We start from the raw sequence: 22,281 nt of genomic DNA, 5'->3' as shown, positions 1-22,281 counted from the left end.
ATCGTTATTAACGGTGTTATTAACGGTGTTAGTAACGTTATTAGTAACGTTGTTAATTTGCGTGTTATTACGTTGTTAACTTGCGTTGGTTACCACACATCACGTGAACGTCGTTGGAAACTCCGCGATGCTGCGCATCACCCCATGGTTCCCCTCGGGAAGATGGTGTAATTCTTTTAATTGCGTAGACGAAGGTGCAACGGTTAACGAAGGTCCTTATTGAGCAGCGTCTAATACTTGAGGTGTGCACTTTGCTTTGATGAGGATGGCTTTGTGGTCGCTGAAGTGAACATTGAGGGGATCTTGGTGCAGTGGGTGGATCTTGAAATTGGTGAAGACGTGATCAATGCATGTGCCGTGAATGGTAGTTCGCTGTTGTTTGCGGTCGTCGTATGATACGTGTTGCAGCGAGTGGTGTGATGACATGTACACAACTATGCGATGGCTCTTCATGACGTTGACATTAAAGTCACCAATGTGCATGAAAGGATGTGTGTCTGCGTATTGGTTTTGGTAGTCACCCATGGCCTCGTCGATGTACTGCTCCACGGCTGTGCGTGAGAGGTTGGGTCCGAGGTACATGGTCATGACGTTAACGCCGTAGACGCTAGTGGCACAATGCTCGCCGTTGCTACGTTGGTCAGCAGTGGGGCGCAGTTGTAGGTCCAGCGCGTTGACGGAACGTTTGTCGGAACGCTTGACGCAGATTTCCACACCGCCCGCAGGTCGACCAAACCCCTGCGTACGCGCGACCGTAGCGTAGCCCGCAATGTCAACATCCACGGCGTTCCACGTCTCCATAAAGCACACATTAAACTTTTTTACACCCCTTAGGGGTGTAAAGCACTTTTCCCAGGACGAGCACCCTTTGAGGGTGCAAACGAGCACCCCTGTGCCAAAGCACCCTATAGGGGTGTGGAGTAGCATAGGGTGCACGGTGCAATGCACCCCAATCCAAGGGTGCTGATGCTGATTTTAATGCGTGCTCGAGGATGATCCATTCTAATCGAAATAGGCTCTTGTAAAACAAAACTTGTCTTATTTGCACAGATGATCTCGTTACAGTGAGCACTTAGCCAAGCCGAACTTTGTACAGGCAGGCTGGCACCAAAAGTGGACTATTATCTAAAATTAGCTGATTAACTTTTTCAATTGCTGGTTCGACAGTTGTTGCGAATTGAAGACAATCACCTCCTAAACCAGTCAATTTTTAATAAATCTTGAAATGAGCACACAGACCGAAAAAAAGGAGAAAATATCATTTCACCAAAGGCAGCGGTATTGTAGCGGTCCAGAAAGTATTGTATCCCACAACCCGTTTTGTGTGCACAAATCTTTCTCAATCGTTTTTTCTTAGGTTAGTGCTCATTTCACGAAAAATAAGCTGGTCTAAGAAGGTGACTGCCTCCATTTTCACAATATGTTCGGGTGCCATCAAACCAGTAACTAAAAAACTAATTCATGGCTTTTAAACAATAAGGCCACTTTTAGCTGCCATCTTGCCTGTATAAAGTGTCTGCCAGGACAACTATAACTCAACTGTAAAAAGATAATTTGCATAAAACAAAAGTTTTATTTTACAAGAATCTGTTCCGATGAGAATGAATCACACCGGTATCTCAGCACTTGTCAAAGCGGATTCAGTATACCAGGTATGGCAACCAGAAAACCACGAAGTATGCAGACCAATTAAGTTAAGAAATAAGGAGATGCAAAAGTAAAGTACCAGCATAGGACCTCGTTCCAGAAACTGGATTCATAATTTGATATGTGTGCAATGCATCGGCACACATGCTACTTGAAGCAGCTGTGCACAGATGCATCGTCCGATAATGAAGGCAAGATGTGCATGGCAGAAAAGGTAATATTTCAATGTCAAGCTTAACTTGTGTGCAAACAGATGTTACAGAAAAATCTTGCGTGATTTAAGTTTTACTTCCCACAAAATTTGGAAGGAAAATAAAAAAAAATATCAGAGAATTTGTTCCATGCCTAAAGCTTCTGAATCTATTAATTGCTCGATGGTCTTAATACTCATATACTAGAATAGATCAGTGGGAGACATTCTCAAACATCATTTTAAAGAAGAAGTCTGCCACCACTCTCAATGTGTCATTAAGTGTCCAATTGTCAAACTACCAACACTGAAGTGTGATATGCGTCACATGCATAATGAGCACTTGCTTATGCAAACTATGCAATGTGAGAAAGTGTATGGTACAAACATAAACAACGAGGAGCTTAGCTTGTTCAATCCCGATACTTGGTCCTTGCATCCTGCTCTGGCTCGTCGGTCATTTGCCTTGCATATGAAGTGGTTACGAGCCGTCATACTTGGTATGCCGTAGTGCCTTTACACTTTCGCCCAAGGCATGGCGAGTGGCATCAGCTGCATACACACAGCATGTGACTGAGCTGCAAGTAAATAAAAGTTGTTATAAAATGAGAAAAAAAAACTGAAAGGAAAACTAAATAACTATTTATTGAGCTATTATGTGACCACAAAAAAAATAATGAGGGATGTCCTCCACACACATATCAAAATACAATACTTGTGGCATTCTATCAAATATCACAGCCTATATAGGCCTAGATGCTAGTAAAAATCGACAAAACATTGGGGGGTTTGAGTCAATAAAAGCCAACTAAATGAATAATCATTTATTGAACTATTATGTGAGCACAACAAAATAACCAGGTATGTCCTCCATACAAATAACCAATTATATATTTTTTTTAAATATCACACCGTAGGCTTAAGATGCTAGCAAAAAAAATCAATACAGATTACCTCAGTACATGAGAATGTTTCTTGATAAAATGACTAGAACAAAAGAACAATTTAGATGCCTTCCGGTTCGAGCGTATACTTTTTGTTCCATAGCACATGCGACTTTCATTTAAGACCCTAAAGTTGCATAAAAATCAAGCTACACTTCTTTCAGTTTAGGGCTTGAAACATTAAAACAAGTAATCCCCTTCTCCAGGGATTACATTCGTCATTCTTGTCCAGCTCGCTTGCACCTTTGCATTTTAATTGCATTATAATTAAAAGCTACCATATTTTCCAGACTAGAGTCCACAATCCTGTGTATAATGTGCAAGGGTAAATTTCGGCTAAAAAGAAAAAGCGTTTTCTTAAACAGTCCGCACTCGGTGTATAGTCCTCAGGGAAAACTTCAGGCTGGAGAACTCCACAAAAGGGATATCTGCGGATGAATGTCGGAGGGCTTTCCGTGATCCGCTCGTCAGCCAATCGCAGAGCTCCTCAAGATTAAGCTTGACCCAAGTTGGTTGCGTGCGGGCTTCCAAGCAAACACCATGTCAGATGCGAGGTATCGAAAGCCTAGGAAACAGACTGACGGTAAGAGACTGTCTCGATTACTTTATCTCAGCATAAAATATCCAAAACATGGCAATCTGGCCTAACCAGTTTCGTAATAATGAACAATCTTGAAACAAAAGTTGTAGATTCCACACCTGTAGATAGACCATACGGTGTAAAATATCAACATTTAGACATGTATAGTTTGTGCACTATAGTCTGGTAAGTATGGTACATTTATTTTAGTTTAGAGTTAGAAAGTTAAGGGTGGACACTACCCAAAAAAGTGAATTTTTTAACCACTTCTCTGTATTAAATGACATTTACAGGACTTGTTTCTATTGATGTTGAGAACGTTTGTGCCAAATTTTGTTAACCTCGTTAAAGTACAATAAGAATTGCTAACGTTCAAAGATGGAAGTGGGCGTGTCTGCGTAGGAAAACTATCGTTTTGAAATTACTTATAAATTTGTCGTTTTCATGTGTTATATTGCTTTAGAACAGTTCAAAGCAGATAGCTATGGAGCTATTTTTCTATATTATACCATCTTTCACGACAAAAATGCCACTAAACACAAATGCTGTTTTTTTTTTTAGATCTCCATTTTTTTGTCCAAAATGCTAGTTCTTGAGCATGAAAAATGACAAAAATAAAAAATTCAAGCTCATAGCTATCTTCCCCTTAAAATTTCACCCCAGAAAAACTTATAAAAATGAATCCAAGTTATGTAATAACAAAACGATAGTTTTCCTAAAGGGAAATTTATGCTAAAAAGTGGATTAGAGAAAAATGCGTTCTAAGTGCTCCAACCCGTACCTTTTCTTTAGCATCGGTTGACAGAAAACAATTTCTAAAGAATTAACTATGCAGTGTAAACTAGTGAAAAGTTCTGGGAATACTCTCTAGATGTTGGTGGATTTGAATATGACATTTTTCAATATCAACTTGGTTTTGCAGAAATTGTTTTTTCTGGGTAGTGTCCCCCCTTAAAAGTTGAATGGGTGCTGTACTGAAATTTGGCTTCACAAAACAAGGCATCAGAAGCACACAGTGGGATGCTACAAACCCCAAAACATCACTCATGCAGAAGTATCTCAACTGGATGGCCATATTTTCGAAAAAGAAGGGAAGAGGAGAATAGAGATGTCGCAAGCTTTGTTCAATCATGCTCATCTTTTCCAAAAAGTACTGCCACCCATACAAGATACCGTCCTATGAGTTATGTTTTAAGGTTTGCAGCATCCCACCTAGTGCTCCTGCCTGGTTTCGTGCTATCCAAATCTCGGTTCAGCATCCCTTTGGTACTAGAACGGTTGTTTGTTGGCCTCACTGATTTTACTCTCTTGCGACCTTGTTCAGGAATTTCGTCCCAACTGGCCTCGGAGTAGTGCTGCTGAGGCCGAAAAACAACCGTTCTAGTACAGCAACTGTGTTTGCTGCCTTTTTCGAGCACTTTATATTAAAAAGCCAGTAAGCCACCATGATGGCAGCGATGCCATCCTCTGCATTCTTCACGGACAGGAACCGCTGCCTATCGACAGCGAGGTACAAAAAGTCAGCCCCCTCGGCGTCATTGCCAGAGTACACGACGAACGACATTGCCGGGATGTCTTGCTCCTGTGTTAGCAAACAAAATCAATGCAATGTAATGCAGGAACCATGTGTAATAGTCTTTTCTAAATCCTCACAGTCAACATATTGTCACGGGTGGTGACTAATAAACAAGAAATAAACAGGAATAAATAAACGTTTAATGTGGCGAACTTGTGCCAAAAATAAAAGGGTACAAAAGAAAGATAACAACAGAGCGTCGCGGGCGTCGAAGGCGGCGAAGCAGCACGATCAAACGCTGAGGCGAGACTGACTCGACAATGTAGCGAGCGGCGTCTTATCTAGAGTGAGTCACTATCTCGAAGATTCGGCGGAGAAGGTTCGAGCGTAGCGCGCTCGGGGCGAGAATGAACACACACTTTCTAGAACAACATAAGCAGGGATAAACGACAGAAGTTATGTACGGAGCAAGAATAAACAAGAAAGTTCTAGAAGTCCGTGACCCTGCGCGCGGCATTATCCCCCCCTTTAAAAGCGCATCGTCCCGATGCAGCACAAAACAAAACAAAAAAAAAAAAAAAAAAAAAAAAAAACGACAGCAGAATCGCGAGCCGCAGTTCACAGTTCAGAGTTCAGAGTTCAGAGTTCAGAGTTCACTCGTCGACAAGAGTAAAAAGTTCTATCGTTCGTAATACGGCTTCAGCCGGACGACGTGCACCACCTCGGGTCGCGGCTGACGTCTTGCAGATGGGCGCGTTCCGTCGGGTAGAACTTCGTAGTTCAGATCGCCGAGGCGCCGGATGATCTTGTAGGGTCCGAAATAGCGTTTCAGAAGTTTTTCGCTGAGACCGCGACGACGTATTGGTGTCCAGACCCATACCCGGTCTCCGGGTTGAAAGTGGACGTCCCGGCGACGAAGGTTATACCGGCGTGCGTCGACTCGCTGTTGGTCTTGAATCTTGACTCTTGCCAGTTGACGAGCTTCCTCCGCGCGCTGGGAGATGAGTTGAGCGTCGTCGTTGACATCACCGGTTGGCACGTGAGGCAGCATGGCGTCGAGCGTCGTGGTAACCGTTCGGCCGTGTACCAGTTGGAACGGTGTCATTCCCGTGGTTTCTTGAACCGCTGTGTTGTACGCAAACGTGACGTACGGCAGCACCTCGTCCCATGTCTTGTGCTCTACGTCGACGTACATGGAAATCATGTCGGCGATGGTTTTGTTGAGTCTCTCCGTCAGCCCGTTGGTCTGCGGGTGGTACGCCGTGGTGCGACGATGGCTGGTGTGGCTGAGACGAAGGACTTCTTGCGTCAGCTGGGCCATGAAGGATGACCCGCGATCTGTAATCAGTACTTCAGGTGCGCCGTGTCGAAGGAGAATGGACTCGACGAAAAATTTGGCGACTTCCACGGCTGTTCCCGATGGCAGGGCTTTCGTCTCGGCGTATCGTGTAAGATAATCGGTGGCGACGATTATCCAGCGGTTCCCCATCGTCGACGGTGGAAAAGGACCCAGCAAATCCATTCCAATTTGCTGGAAGGGCTTGGTTGGCGGGGTAATCGGCTGGAGGAGACCTGCTGGCTTTGACGGCGGTTTCTTGCGTCGCTGGCACTCATGGCACGATCGTGTGTAGAGATGGACGGTCTTCGGAAGCTTTGGCCAGTAGTACTTGTCACGAATCCGGGCAAGGGTCCTGCTGTAGCCGAGATGTCCGGCTGTTGGGTCGTCGTGGCACGCTTGAAAAATTTCTTCTCGGAGGTTGGCGGGGACAACCAGTAGCCAAGGAGTTTCGCTGGTTCCGAAATTCTTTCTGAAGAGCACGCCTCCCCGTAGGACAAAGCTCGGTAGGTCCCGAGAAAAGACCCGTGGGACAGAGCTTCCTCGACCTTCGAGGTGGTCGATCACGGAGCTAAGTTCTGCGTCGTCGCGTTGCAGTGCCCTCATGTCGGTAGCGTTAACTGCGCCTAGAAAAAAGGAGTCGTCATCGTCGTCGGCGCCGGAGATTGGAGGTTCGACTGGAGCCCTAGACAAACAGTCAGCGTCATTATGCTTGCGGCCGGACTTATGCACAACGGTTACGTCGAATTCCTGCAGTCGAAGGCTCCAGCGGGCGAGGCGTCCGGACGGATCCTTGAGGTTTGCGAGCCAGCAGAGGGCGTGGTGGTCTGTGACCACGCGAAACGGGATCCCATACAAGTACGGGCGGAACTTGGTTATCGCCCAGACAACAGCAAGACATTCTTTGTCGGTCGTTGAATAATTTTGTTCTGCCTTAGACAGCGCCCGGCTTGCGTAAGCGATTACTCTCTCTGCCCCTTCTTGTCGCTGAACGAGTACCGCACCGAGACCGGTATTGCTGGCGTCCGTGTGGATTTCAGTCTCCGCCGACTGGTCAAAATGTCCGAGGATAGGGGGCGACTGGAGCCTTCGCTTGAGTTCGCCGAACGCTTGCTCTTGCTCCTCTCCCCACTGGAACTGCACGTCGTCTTTCGTCAGATGCGTCAGCGGTGCAGAAATTTGTGCAAAGTCACGAACGAAACGTCTGTAATAGGCGCACAGCCCAAGAAATCTTCGAACGGTCTTCTTGTCTGATGGCTTCGGGAACTCGGCGACAGCGGACGTTTTTGCGGGATCAGGGCTTACACCCTGCGCACTCACGACGTGGCCCAAGAATTTCAGCTCACCATAGGCGAACCGACACTTGGAAGGCTTGAGGGTCAGCCCAGCAGCCTTGAAGGCCTGTAGCACGGCTCGCAGTCGTCTCAGATGCTCGTCAAATTCGCTTGCGAACACCACAACATCGTCGAGGTAGACGAGACAGCTTTGCCATTTCAAGCCGGCAAGGACGGTGTCCATAACGCGCTGGAAGGTTGCCGGCGCTGTGCACAGCCCGAACGGCATTACTTTAAACTCATACAGTCCATCCGGCGTGACGAAGGCTGTCTTCTCACGATCTCGTTCGTCGACCTCAATCTGCCAGTACCCGCTCTTTAAGTCCATCGACGAAAAGTATCGGGCGTGGCGCAGCCGGTCCAGGGTGTCGTCGATCCGTGGCAGCGGGTAGACGTCCTTTTTTGTTACGGCGTTCAGTCGGCGATAGTCCACGCAGAACCGAAGAGTCCCGTCTTTCTTTTTCACCAGGACTACCGGTGAAGCCCACGGACTGCTTGAGGGCTGGACAATGTCGTCGTTGAGCATTTCTTGTACCTGCTGCTGGATGGCTTCCCTTTCTTTCACGGAGACCCTGTACGGCGGCCGATGCACAGGGAGTGCGTCGTCATCAGTAATTATCCGATGTTTCGCAACCGTCGTTTGGCGCACCTTCGACGACGCGGAGAAGCACTCACTGAACTCGGCGAGAAGGTCACGAAGTTGTCGTCGTTGTGGGGCTGGGAGGGACGGGTCGATGTCGAGCTCTGAGGACGTGATTGTCTTGTTCTGCGTCGGAGAGGCGTCTCCTGAGATCACGGCGATCGCGGCTGAGTCTTGAATTTCCTCGACGTAGCCCACGGCTGTACCCTTCGTAAGGTGCTGCGACTCTTGCCGGAAGTTGGTGACAAGGGCTACGGTACGCCCGTCCTGGAGCTCTGTTACGCCTCTTGCAATGCCAATCCCTCGTCCGAGGAGAAGTTGGACGCTTCCTTCCAGCAGTGCTACACCGCAGGTGGCTCCTTCGGTCCCGACGGGCACAAAGACACTCGACAGCGGCGGCAGGTTTACGTGGCTGACGAGGACTCGCGCTGCAGCTAACGTAGGTTTGGGATTTTCCACCGATGGCACAGGCTTCCGAAGCGTCAGCTTGTTCTCCGCAAGGTCGATGATGGCGCCGTATTCACACAGGAAGTCCATTCCGAGAATGACGTCCCTCGAGCAGTCTTGCAGAACGACGAACTTCACAGGGCATGTTTCGCCGTGAATCTCGACGCGAGCGGTGCATCTCCCGACTGGTGTAATCAGGTGTCCTCCGGCGGTTCTTATTTGTGGTCCATCCCACGGCGTCATGACTTTTCGAAGGCGGCGGGAGAGCCTCCCACTCAAGACTGAGTAGTCTGCTCCGGTGTCCACGAGTGCCGATTCGTCGAGGCTGTCGATCACAACGTTCAGGTTGTTGGACACCGATGCAGGAGCGTCGTTGTGATGCGTGGCGTCGGGAGAGTGGGAGCGCTCCGTCGTTCTTGGAGGCTCTTTACATCGGTCGTCTTCGGCAACTCCACCTCCAGGGGTTGCCGCGCCTAGTTTCCCCGGCGAGGAGCGAGGGGTGATAGGCTTTCACGTCGGGGTCGGTGCATCGGCGAAGCCGGACGTCGTGGCGATGGCGACCGGAACTCTCGGCGGGAGGCAGGCTCGGGGGACTGAGGTCGTCGAAGGTACTCGTCGATCTCCCGAGGGCGTTCACCGTAACGGGGGCGTGGGTCATTTGGGTGGAACCCCCGCAGTCCGAGTCGCCGGTATGGGCATTGGCGGTAGGTGTGGTTCGCTTCCCCGCAGTGGAAACACAAAGGACGTCGGTCGGGTGTTCGCCACACGTCGGTCTTCCGAGGTGCGCGGGGCTCTTGGCCGGCGTACTGAGCCTGGTCGTCGCGGCGGCGGTCGTGCTGCAGCGCAGGAGAACGACGTCGGGGCGGCGCAACATAGGCTGGAGGAGGAGGCGGTGGCCGTCGGGCCACTGCGGCGTAGGTCAGGGCGGGCTCTTCGGGTGGTGCTACGCTGGCAGGAGCCTCCGGTTGAATTGCCCGCTGGACTTCTTCGCGCACCACTTCGGCTATCGACAGCTCAGCCGGCTGGTTGGCAGCAGGCAGCAGTTTCCGGAGCTCCTCCCGGACGATGTCGCGGACAATTGCACGAATATTGTCAGCACGGGCGCCGCCTTCGTCGAATCGGGAAGGTGTCAGCGTCGACGCAACAGGCGTGCCGGCGAGTCGGTTGTAGTGGCTGGCTCGGATTGACAGGGCACGCTCGATGTTGGTTGCCTCGGTAACGAATTCCCCGACAGTTGTTGGTGGGTTGCGAACAAGGCCGCCGAAGATGTCACTCCTCACTCCTCTCATCAGCACGCGCAGCTTCTTCTCCTCGGTGGACTGAGGGTCGGCGCGGTTGCTCAGGCGGAGGACGTCTTCAACGAAGCTGGTGACCGTTTCGTTGGGCCCTTGGGTTCGTACTTGCAGAAGGTCTTCCGCTCGCTGTCGTCGTGTCTGGTTCGTAAATGTGTCTTTCAGGCCGGCGATGCAGGTGTCCCACGACGTAAGCGACGCCTCGTGGTTCTCGAGCCACTGCCTCGCGGTACCCTCCAAAGAGAAGTAGAGGTTTTGGAGGCGCTGCTCAGTGGTCCATCCATTATGGCGTGCTACACGTTCGTAGTGCTGCAGCCAGTCTTCTACATCCTCATAAATTTCACCGTGGAACGGCGTCGGCACACGGGGAACCACAGGCAGGAAGACGTAGGACGGTGCTGCTTGGGGGATTTCCGTCGGCTGCGCCGTGGAGTCCATTGTCGGCTTGGGTGGCTTCTTGGCGTTGTCCGGCAGTGGACCAAACTCTGGTGGTTGTCCTCGGAGACGCTGGCTTGCCCGGGGCCCTGTCTCTTCTTCAAAAGGTCGTCTTGGAGTGGGGCTTGCCGAACGGGTCCTCGGAGGGGTACGGCGAAGAGGCATAAGGTGTTACCCCGCACCTCCACCAAAAATGTCACGGGTGGTGACTAATAAACAAGAAATAAACAGGAATAAATAAACGTTTAATGTGGCGAACTTGTGCCAAAAATAAAAGGGTACAAAAGAAAGATAACAACAGAGCGTCGCGGGCGTCGAAGGCGGCGAAGCAGCACGATCAAACGCTGAGGCGAGACTGACTCGACAATGTAGCGAGCGGCGTCTTATCTAGAGTGAGTCACTATCTCGAAGATTCGGCGGAGAAGGTTCGAGCGTAGCGCGCTCGGGGCGAGAATGAACACACACTTTCTAGAACAACATAAGCAGGGATAAACGACAGAAGTTATGTACGGAGCAAGAATAAACAAGAAAGTTCTAGAAGTCCGTGACCCTGCGCGCGGCAATATCACTATCTACCAGCGAGCTGGTCCAGTGTTACTTGCTATAGTTACTTATCTATGTGTAACATGTAATGACCCCATCCCCAGCAGGCCTGATTATACTTGTGCAGAACGCAACTTACACAAGTGGCAGTAAATCATGCTTTCCCAGCACTGAAAAATATGCAAGATCATCAGCGCAACAGGGACACCTGCATTATCTCTGCGATTAGTTAAATTTCGGCAATGCTAGCCAGAAGTCTGGTTCCACATAGAGACGTAAACGTTACTTTGACTTGCTCATTGCAAAAAAGTCAAAATCAGTCAGCAGCAGCCCATATTCTACTTGTGTGATGACTTCACCTCCCATGTACATCTGGACCAAAATATTTTGCTTTAGATGGTTAGAAATCTTCGAGGAAACTACTTTTGGCCATGATATTCCCAACCATCAGTGGGCCAGGAAAGACAGCCACTGGATCTTTTGTACAGTGCTAATCACACTTGTCTATAACGCGCGAGCGAGCGGCTTTCTCCGGGGAGCGCTAGACTGGTGGCATTCGCGGAACTAAGCTAGTCACGTGGCGCAACATGGAACGGCCCGCTCGAGGGGTGTCCTGCCCACCCTATCAGCTTGATAAGCGATAAAAGTAAAGTGCTTTGTGATATATCTTTTTTTTTTTTTTTGATGACGAAATCGTTGATACGCCTTCATGCTTTAGCGTGTTTATTGTTCGAGCAATGAATGATGTTTGTAAAAAGCGTGCGAGTAGCCTTCCGCGTTCGCCGCCAGCTGATAGAGCGGGCAGGACGACACCCCTCGAGCGGGCCGTTCCATGTTGCACCACGTGACTAGCTTAGTTTTCGCGAATGCCACCAGTCTAGCGCTCCCCGGAGAAAGCCGCACGCTCGCGCGTTATAGACAAGTGTGATTAGCACTGTACTTTTCTAGAAAAGTGCGCCATGCAGTGAATAGAAAGCTTGCTTGTTGAAGTTGTAGCCAAACATGTGAAGCAGTGCCATCACCACCGTATTGGCTCCCCTGAGACCCAAGTGACTCCTAAACCTCAGCTCCAACTGCATAACTTTGCTAAACTCTGATCTAGATAAAGGCTAAACTAGGTACAAGCATGGAACATGGCTCTATCTGTTGTGCAAGAAAGGTGCTAGTTTGTAATGTACCGCATGGTTGGCTGCCATTGAAAAAAAGAAAATGAAAAACTTTAATATGATGGATACATTCACAATTGCATATGTGCACCAATGTTACCTAAACATTTACTTAGAAAGATTGTGCGCAAGGGAATTCATAAAAGTGCTAGGTTACATTCTGCAACCTATGCTAGGAAAGATAGTTGAGAGCTTACCTCCTCTCCAGCAAAAGCAGATGTGACAGTGCCATGGTTTCCTTGACATTGTAAACCACGATCATCGTAGCCGCTACTGCCAGGATGTCTGAAAAATAGTAGCATCGTTCCAGCATAAGGTTAGTAGAAATTCTCTGCAGTTTTAATGCCCTTGGCGCCGTGGAGGGCGAGCCCTCCACGGCGCTTGCCCACATGATTTTGCAAGGTCCATCAAAGTTGGAGCTTCGGGTACTAAAAGGAGTGTGGAGCTGGATATAGTGCTGTACAAGCATACTTCTTGTAAGCGTCTAAAGCGCACTGGACGACTCTTGGCTCCAGCCGGTATCAGGGGCAGCAGAAGTCGACCAAGACCACACTAATGTTCCGAGCATGCCTACTTACAGCGCCCGGCGAGACGAAGGCACAGATTGGCGAGCATTTGTTGCAGTCAGTCCCATAACCACCTGTTGCACAAAATTAAGGAGCTGGGTTCTAAGCAATGTTTCCTGCAATCACGCAGGTGTAATTGCAGCCATTGCACAGCTGTGGCAACTGCTCAAGGGTGCTTTTACTGCTGAGAGCTACTGCCACCGGCCGTGCTCTAGTGCTCACCCTGTTCCACCACTTCATGGCGGGTGTGTTAATGATGTGATGTTTTCGTTGCTTAATGATTCCATACTTTATAATTATAACTTCAGATGTTCCTTGCTTATCTACAATATTAAATAAAAAGTACCTTAATAAATAACTGGTGCAGCTCCCTGATTATAATATTAATTTTGCTTTAAAAAAGACATAGCGGGTCTGACCCATCGTAGTTGCTTCATGAGGCATCGCCAGTGCGTCGCAAGTAACGTGCATTCGGCATTATGTGACGCCACTGCAACACAAGCTGTTTCTGCCTTGTTCAATTAAAACATAATGCACTAGTAACTTAATTATCTCCTTATTGCCTAGGTTGCCCAAACCACCAATACAGGAATTCTAAGGATTCCTTTTATGTGAAGAAGCTGAAATGAAAGGTCATAAAATGTAACAAAAAAAAAAAAGCTCCTTTATCGTCTTTTGCCCAGTACAAACTGACATGCCTAGCTAATTGCTTCAGAAGCTCAACGACGTCACAACGCACAAAATGAAGGCAACTGCATGGCAACTCCATGGGTAGTGGATTATTCTGTCCGTCTTGTTTTTCTGTATTATTGTTCTGTCGTGTTGGCATTCAATTTTGTTATCCTCTGCCTGCATTCCTCCAGGGCAATTTCTTGGCCCCTAATACATATTATAGATTTTTGGAACCAATTAATTTGAAGGATATGAACCTCAGCTTTTCCAGTGGCACCGAGGCATTGCCAGAGCCTGTCCCACTCAAAAGATAATGAAAGCCCATCCGCCTCTCCGCTCTCTCCTCTCTCTCCTTCCCCCTAAATCTTCCATTTTGCTGGGGCCTCCTCTCCCCCATCCCCCTCATACAGCATTTTGTCATGGGCACCGCCGAATCAAAATTTTGGCTACGTGCCTGGCTTGCACCCATCTTTTTGTTTGTTCATTACTATAGGATTCAACTGTAAGCACAGGGTTAATGCAGAGTAAGAAATAGCAGCATACTCTTGTTGGCTAGTGCTGATGATTGGACCAGTTGGTAGACAATTATTAAAAAGAAATTGTGAAGAATATGGGAACAGCGCACACGGACACGACATGGCACTGTGTTCCTCTCCTCCTCCTTGTTTGTGCGACTCCTATTCTTTGTTTTTAATAATTCATTTTTAATGATATTCTGTTTAATATCATCTGTATGGGAGTTCACTGTAACAACCCACCTGCCATTGCATTCACTTTGGGGGAAGCTCCCCCTTCCTTATGGTGCCAGCGTTGAAGGAGAGCAGGGTGGGTGTCACTCTGGCTCTTGTGGTGCAGTTCCCCAGGTTCCTATAGGTTGCAAGCTGCCAGCCAAACTGCGTCAAGCCTGCCAGCCCTGCGGGGGATGCCAATTCCACTCTTTTAGACGTAGAAACCCACATTTCGCGTTTACCTAAAAAAAAAAGCTTTAACAGAAAGGAAGCGCAATAATTGGCCCTTTTTGATTGCATCTTTTTCTTTTGCTGGGAACATACGTAAAAGTCACAAGCTATTGTACATTCAATGGTGCGGCTTAATTCATGATGAACATTTTTTATATAACTTCGAGCATTTAGAAAAAATATACAATATAATGGGTCGGACATAAATTGTTCCGGTGAACTATCCTATAAATTTACACATTACCTGATATCATGAAAGCAACACAGCAGGGAAGGCTGTACTGCGTGAATTAGAAATTTATAACCAACTAAAAGTTGGCATTAATCTCATTTATTACTATTGGCTATTATTTTTTGACAGAAAGAATAACTGGGCGAGTCGGTACGTTGGTATACTCTTTTAACACCATCGAATATTCAGGATCTTTTCGCGTTTTTTTATACTTTTGCTTTTTCTAGCTGCTCTGCTTTTTGTAGCGGCTTTCCCTGCCACTTAAAAACGCGACATCTAAACTCACTTTATTTTCTTTCTTTCTTTCTTTCTTTATTTCTTTCTTTCCGGATTGACCGGGAGGTGGACAGAGACTAAAGGCGTAATGCCTGACGAGGTCTCTGTCCCCTTTACAGTTCTAACACAGCAGTGTAGGGTACATAGATTTTTGAACACGAAAATTAGAGAAAAGAACCTATAAAATTCTATACAACTCAGAAACAATAAAAAACAGGATCGATCAAATATCCCACGATAATTTTTTTTCAGCAAAGAAGGATAAAAACAAATTGGTCAGAAACATGTTTTAACAATTCAAAAGTGAAATATGGACATGATTTAATAAGTACACAGTACACATATATCAGAACACAATGTCACTGCCCACCAGAAGTGTCTTTAGTCTTTTTTTGAATTGGAGTATATTGCAGTTAAAATCTATTAGATCTTCCGTATTATTCAAGATTTTGGCGACTTGGAAGCATGTCGTTTGTTTTCCGTAATTGGTACGTATTTTTGGAGGTCGTCTGATTCTATGTCTAAGAGTGTGATACGCTGTGTTTTCTGGCGGAATTGCGAAGAGTTTTTTTGTGTGTATTATCTGTAACAATTTAAAATAATAAATTTGATTCACTTTAAGTAGACCATATTTGCTGAACAGCGGTTCAGTTGGGAGATCTTGAGGCTTACCTTTATAATTTTCAAATAGTCGCAGAATTTTTTTTTGTAAAATGATCAACCTATTATAATTGGTTGCCGACGTCGTGCCCCAGACTAAAATGCAATAACACGGTTTGGAGTAAAATAAAGCGTAATATATATTCTTTTTTAGCCACAAAGGTATGAGATTTCTTATTTTATAAATACATCCGATGGCTCGGGATAGCTCAGAGCTCAGTTTATTTATGTGCGTGTTCCAACTTAACTCCCGATTGAACCACACACCAAGAAATTTTTGTTCTGTAACCTCCTCTATAATTTCCTTTTCAAAATATATTGTCACCTTAGTGTTGTCGCACCTATTAACGGGAGAGAAAATTATATATTTTGTTTTTTTTACGTTTAGTTGTAATTTTTTATTTTGAAGCCACACTGATAGATTGTCTAGATAATTATTTGTCATAGATTCTAAGGCCGCTTTAGAGGTTGAAGCAAAAAATGCGTTAATGTCGTCTGCGTACGTGACCAGCTCAGGGGATCCCAGAATATTTGTGATATCATTCACATAAAGAAGAAATAAGAGCGGGCCTAAAATAGACCCTTGCGGAACACCGTACTTTATTTTGAGTGAACTAGAATAATTGTTGTGAATATAAACATACTGCATGCGATTTTGGAGGTAGTCTTTTATTAAAGTCAAAGCAACCCCACGTATGCCGTACCTTTGAAGCTTAATTAGTAATATGTCATGTTGGATCGTATCGAAGGCCTTTCTAAAATCTAGGAATAAGCCTAAGGTGTACAATATATTTTCAATATTGCTTATAATTTTATCCTTTACTTCTACAAGTGCCTGCTCTGCAGATTTAGATTTTTGAAAGCCGTATTGACATTTGTTTAATACAATGTGCCTGGAAAAAAAATTGTCTAATCTAGAATTTATAACCCCTTCAAATATTTTTGAAAAAATTGGCAAAACCGAGATTGGTCTATAATTCTGTAGAAGGTGTTCCCCGCCACCCTTATAGATTGGAGTAACTCTTGCAATTTTTAGTTCGTTAGGAAATATTCCAGTTTCTAGAGTAAGATTGATTACATGTGACAAGATATAAGATATTTGTTGGGAGACATATTTGACAGGCCTTGGCTTGAAGTCATCTACGCCAGCTGCGGCGTTATTTTTAATTTTACTTATAAGCCCTTCTACTTCATATGGCGTAGTTGGAAATAGCATTATCGTGCTTGATAAGGAAGTCATTGCGTCTGTGATACAGCATTGCGAAGTATCTTCGTGTTCTGGTGGTGAACCAACGTCAACAAAATGCATATTCATTAGATTTGCCATTTGCTGTCCACTCACGTTCCTGCCGTCGATAGTGACACTTTGCGTTCCCTGCACACGTTTTTTCCTATCAGTAATTTCGTTCACAGTTTCCCATATCTTTCTTGGGTCATTGTATACCCTTGAAAATATATTTTGATAATATTCGGATTTGGCCTTTTTAAGGTCGGAGTTCAATTTATTTCTTGTTTTTTTAAATTCGATGATAAGATTTTGGTGCCTATATTTAATAAAATTATGGTACATCCTATCTTTTATCTTAATACGCCTGTATAAGTCATTTGTAATCCAAGGTTTTCGTACATGTTTTTGACGATTATTTACTTGAATAAGCGGAAAAGCGACGTCATAACAAAGCTTAAATTTGTTAGAAAAAAGTGCATACGCAAGGTTGGGGTCACGTTCCAAAAGGACGTTCCCCCAGTTTGTTTGCTCGAGCAGGACAAAAAAAATTTGCAGTGATTCTTCATTTATGCGTCGGTAAGAGTAAGTATCGCGTTTCGGTGTATTTTTGCCACGATAGAAAGATGTCAGACAGAAAACTGGCATGTGCCCAGGTAGCACACCGCGTCGGCCGGTATCGGGACTACGCCGGCCGGTCCCGGTAACAGGATGGCGGCGCCCGGCCATTGGCGCCGGTGAGCTACCGGCCCCGGCCGGCGTCGGGGTTTCGTCTTGCTCACTGGCCAGTTCAGCCGAGCAAGTTACAGTGACTGGCCGGCATCGGGTTTTTGCTGTCTTTGCTGGCCAGCCTTTCCATGGAGGTTCCAGTAACTGGCCGGCATTGGTATTTTGCTGTCTCTGATGGCCAGTATTTACATGGAAGTTCAGTAACTGGCCGGCATCGGCACTTTGCTGTCTCTGATGGCCAGTATTTACACGGAAGTTCAGTGACTGACCGGAATCGGCGCTTTGCTGTTTAGGCTGGCGAGCCCCGCCATGGAAGTTCCGTTTACTAACCGACATCGTTCTATCTTTTTTTTTTTTTGCCGTTTTTACTATGCAGTCAAATCATTTAGATTCTGACGAACTGTGGCAATTCATGAATAGCGAGTGGAAATATTCGCATAGATCAATCCTTCGCAAATAACTGCCGACGCTGGTGTATTTGATCCCAGCATGGCAAGGCTGACGTGTTTTATTGGGAAAACGCGAGAAAAAAACAATGCGGCAAGGAACATTTGCAGTTCAGGATTCCAGAATCTGACCACCAACGCCGTGAAGAATAAATTACACAACGCCGAACGATACCTTTTCAGGAAGCTAGTTTAATTTGATGCACTATACTTAAGGTCGGTGGTATACGCACGTATTTGGCTCTGATAAGAAAATTAAAACAAAAACGGTATAGCGGAGAATCCGAATGAAGAGCAACAACCACAATTAACAAACACGTGGCATGATTGAGCACGCGCTTTGAGTTACAAAAACTATAATTTGCATTGCATTGCAGAATCTGGACAAGAAAGAGATGTGTGTATTGCTTATGACGCTACGAGAGGTACACAACTCTCCTGAGATCGTGTTATTGGTGATTTTAATTGAGTGTGAAAATATGCTATTTCAGTCAAGAATCGGCTGTTTTCTGTGGTAGTTACGATCATCTAACAGAAATATTTCAAATTTTGACATAGCCAGACGATCTGTCCCCCGGTAGCTTATGTTATATACGACATACCGCACCAAAAACAAATATAAAAACATTTTTTTTTTTTTAACACGATAAAGGCGTTGTGGATGTTTACACTGCCGGGTCGTGAATGTGACCCCTTGACGCTGCGAAACATAAATGTTCTAATACCGAACGATGCCGTCTCTGAAAGCTAGTTTAATTATCCGCACTGTTCTTGGATCTCGGGAATAAAAACATGTCTAGGCCTAATAAAAAAGTAAAACTGCGGAGCGCAACCTCGATAAGTACAATCAGGCGGCAGGCGAGGGAAATATCACTGATGTACCAGAAGAAAATTAAGTACTACTTTCCGTAAGTCAGAAAAATAAGAGATGTGCTTAATACGTACCGCGCTGTGAGCTCAGCTAAATAACTGTCTTAAAATAGCGGTATTTCTGTTTGAACAGTGGGTAAAGTTGACCACCTTCAGACAAACTTCGGCTGCATCACTGTGGCAGTTTGACCACTTACTCATTTTCTCATTTTGCTCTCAATATTCCCATTATTATTACCTTCTTTACTTCGATGAAAGGACTTGCGCTGTTTGCCTACTACACTGACCCAGAAATTAGCACGGAGGGAGCGAATTATCCCGGCAAAACAAGAGGGCCACGGCTTGTGCATTGCATCAATTTAAATTTGGGCTCGCACTTCTTATTTCCACATTTTGCGTGATTTTTACCCTAAAGTAAGGGGCCGGCAACTGCAAAAAACAGAAAAAAAAATATTAAAAAGAAAAAAAACGTAGTAAAAAAAACAATAAAAACTTCGCGCTTCCGGGATTCGAACCACCGACCACACGATCACCCGCATCGCGCGTTAACCACCAAAACCAAATCGCCAAATCGAAAACGCGTTGTTTTTAGTAGTTTATATGTCCGGTGAGTTCGTTTGAATACATTGTACGGGTCGTTTCGTATGTAATTTTTTGTTACGTGGACAGGACGTATTTCTAATATTGTGGCAATTTTTGCATACTCAATGATTTATTATTACTGTGTCTTTTAATAGTTTTTAATGCGCTTTGCTGATCGTTTTATTGCAAGCGTGTTGAAGATACGCGCACATAGATTCCGTAAAGTCGTTAGACATCCACAATAGCCAACGAACGCGATCCAATCCAATCCGCAGCCTTGTTTTGCCGGACGTGTTGGCTGTGTGTGTTTCACATCTCTGTCTTGAGGTCAATTTACCGATTAGTCGTGATGCGTGGAGTTTAACTTAGTTTCAAATGTGTCCGAAAAAGAAGGAAGCGACTGTGAGCCGTGGAACTACGTCGAATCTGCTCAACAGCCAAGATCATGGCACGGTCGTTTCAAAGTAAGTTCCTTTCTTTGCCCGTTAGGGCTAGATTATTCTTTTTTCCGTTCAAAATGCTTGTTATTGTCTAGATCGCTTGCTTTTACCAGTATTACTAATTGTGCGCGAATGGTGCTATGCGAGGCTGTTTTGCTTCGTTCACAAATAGGCTGTGTACTCGGTCCAGGTCCATCAATAGCGGCGGAACTTTTTGGGAGATGGGGGGGGGGGAGGGGGGGGGGGGACGGGACGGCGGCGCCGGCGGCGGCGAGCGGCCGGCCGGCCAGCCAGCCGGCCAGCCGGCGGGTGGAGGCGGAAAGGGGAGGGGGAGGGGGGGAAGTTTGATTGCCTCCCTCCACCGTATTGTTCACTGGTAAACTAGGATGTCTGGAAGAGCGCGGTGCCCCCCCCCCCCCCAAAAAAAAAATAAATAAAATAATAATAAATAAAGCACTCAACTTAGCGCGGTGCCCCTCCATCGTCTAAGCTCTAGGTTAGACACTACGGGTGGATTCCGTGTGCGTATTTGCGTCCGGAGAGCTGAGCCAGGCAAAAGGCAGAGGAGGATCGAGCAAGTCCGTAGCTTCCGCCGCGCAGTCGTCTGCAAACGGCTTTATTTTCGTGACTCGTTATCAGAAAAGAATTGTCAAAAATTGGTGCCGCGATGAATTCATCCCATGGTGATTTGCATAGCATACCGCTCCTGATCGCAAAACTTTGTGCCCACGAAATAATTTTTTGATGCCGCTTCTGGGGAAATTTACAAGCATGTCCTGGATTAAGGTAGTGTCTCGCCAGTTTATGAGAGGTATATTTAGTTCAGTGTAAGTATATAGTGTTAGACATGCCTCACCCAATCCCTGTATTTTTTCGTTTGGTACTGCCTTGAGCGAATGGTGTAGGTTGTAATTGTTTTTAGTTGTTGCATGATTGTAGTAAGGTGGTGAGCTTTACTAATTGAACAGCTTGAAAAACAGTTCACCACAAAAGGCAAGGAGACAAGCAGAGTTACGTGTAAACCATAGGCAAGCGCAGACTCTCGACTCGCATCAACAGAGAAGGAAAAAATAAAGAATGCGGAAGGAGCTCAAGCACAGGCCCAAGTGGAATGCGCCGATTCACTCATTAGCAAGAGCAGATTTTAAAACCATAATTTCCTTGTCTGTTAAGGCAACAGATTGATGGCCAATACATAAAGACAGCTCAATCTCTCTCTAAAGTGTATAATGAATTGTCACCTACTTATGCATTATTTACACTGCTCGTGAGCCTCGTCCCACTAGAGCGACAGACAGCAACAAACGACAGCGACACACGACGAGCGACACACGACGCACGCTGTACCACCTGGCGGACACGACGCAGGACACGGGGACGAGGAAACTTCTTTCCTAGTGGGATTGGAGTTGTCAACAAAATACACAGATAAACAATCTGGCGATGCGGTTTTCTTATTTTGCTCTTTGGGCATTAAATGCGCCGACAAACACGGTGAAAGTGGAGACAATTACTTTGTTTCTTGATTAAAGCTTCCGCTTCTCTTCATTTGCCGTTGGCGACTTTCCACAAACAGTCGTGACAATTGACACCAAACGTTTTCTGAACTAGAATACCCGAATCGTTCCTTTTTTTTGGGGGGGTCGTTCGAGGAATTCTAAGTTAGCACCAAGGAATTTCACCCTGATTTTGAGGATGTTTAAAACTTCATATCCGAATGATCGAGGGCAGGCGTTTTATGGGGGACAATACGGCATCCCGATCATCACAGAACGTGATGACAAGTCTCGTCTGCCGGAATAGCTTGCCGCGGAACGTCGTGTCCTACTTCATGGTGAGCGGTCTTTGGTCAGTCCTCGAACATGGGTGTATCCATCCTGATTTAGGGGCGTAGACCTCGGCGTCTTGAAGCACCAAATCGCGCACCAAGTTTTTGCGAGCAAAACCAGCCACAGACAAGCCTTTCGCAACATGACTGCCCAGCGCCAGCAAGCAAGCCGCGCCCGCGACCGCTATGAGCAATCGAGGGACTGGAACTGCGGGAACGGGGAGAGGCCGCCAAGGGCTTCTCTGAAGGTCGAGCGGTGGAGCAAGCCACGGGAGGAAGGGTGGAAGGGTGAAAAGAGAGGCAACAGAGGGCACAAGCGGGCGAGGAGGATAAGTTTGTATCCGACAGATGTTCCTCGGTGGGACTGCTTGCTGCGCTTCAAGTCCAACAACAGACAAGAACTCGTCCGTCGTCGATGGTTTGTCGGCGATTGTCGCGGGTGTTGGCCGTTGCAGTGGGACAGCATCGGCGACACGGAACTTTGAGGTGTCGTCGGACAAAAATCGGTATTTGTCACTCTAGTGGGACGAGGCTTTTAGAGAAAACGTGAATAATTAGCAGATACTGTGAAAAACATACAAGGGAATTATTTTAGGCCTTTATTATTCATAGTAGGGGCCACCAATGTGTTCGCACATCCGTCTGTTACCTGAGCTGCCAAGTACTGTTACTTCGGCCAGGTAGAGACTTGATACATATGAAGGTAAGCAGGCGATTATCAACTGC

General features: G+C 46.3%; 1 protein-coding gene across 1 annotated transcript in view; it reads right to left on the bottom strand.

Moving 5' to 3' along the window:
• Window positions 1–216: 216 nt before the first annotated feature.
• LOC121836547 overlaps window positions 217–22,281 on the bottom strand; it is a 54,480-nt gene continuing 32,415 nt past the window's right edge. The window contains exon 2 of the mRNA XM_042291474.1: window positions 217–795. Within this exon, the coding sequence (XP_042147408.1) occupies window positions 217–795 (579 nt within the window). The remainder of the gene's footprint in view (window positions 796–22,281) is intronic.

This window comes from Ixodes scapularis, unplaced genomic scaffold, assembly GCF_016920785.2.
Source record: "Ixodes scapularis isolate PalLabHiFi unplaced genomic scaffold, ASM1692078v2 PGA_scaffold2__306_contigs__length_199485367, whole genome shotgun sequence".
NCBI classification, from domain to species: domain Eukaryota; kingdom Metazoa; phylum Arthropoda; class Arachnida; order Ixodida; family Ixodidae; genus Ixodes; species Ixodes scapularis.
This window is presented reverse-complemented; position numbering and strand designations above follow the sequence as displayed.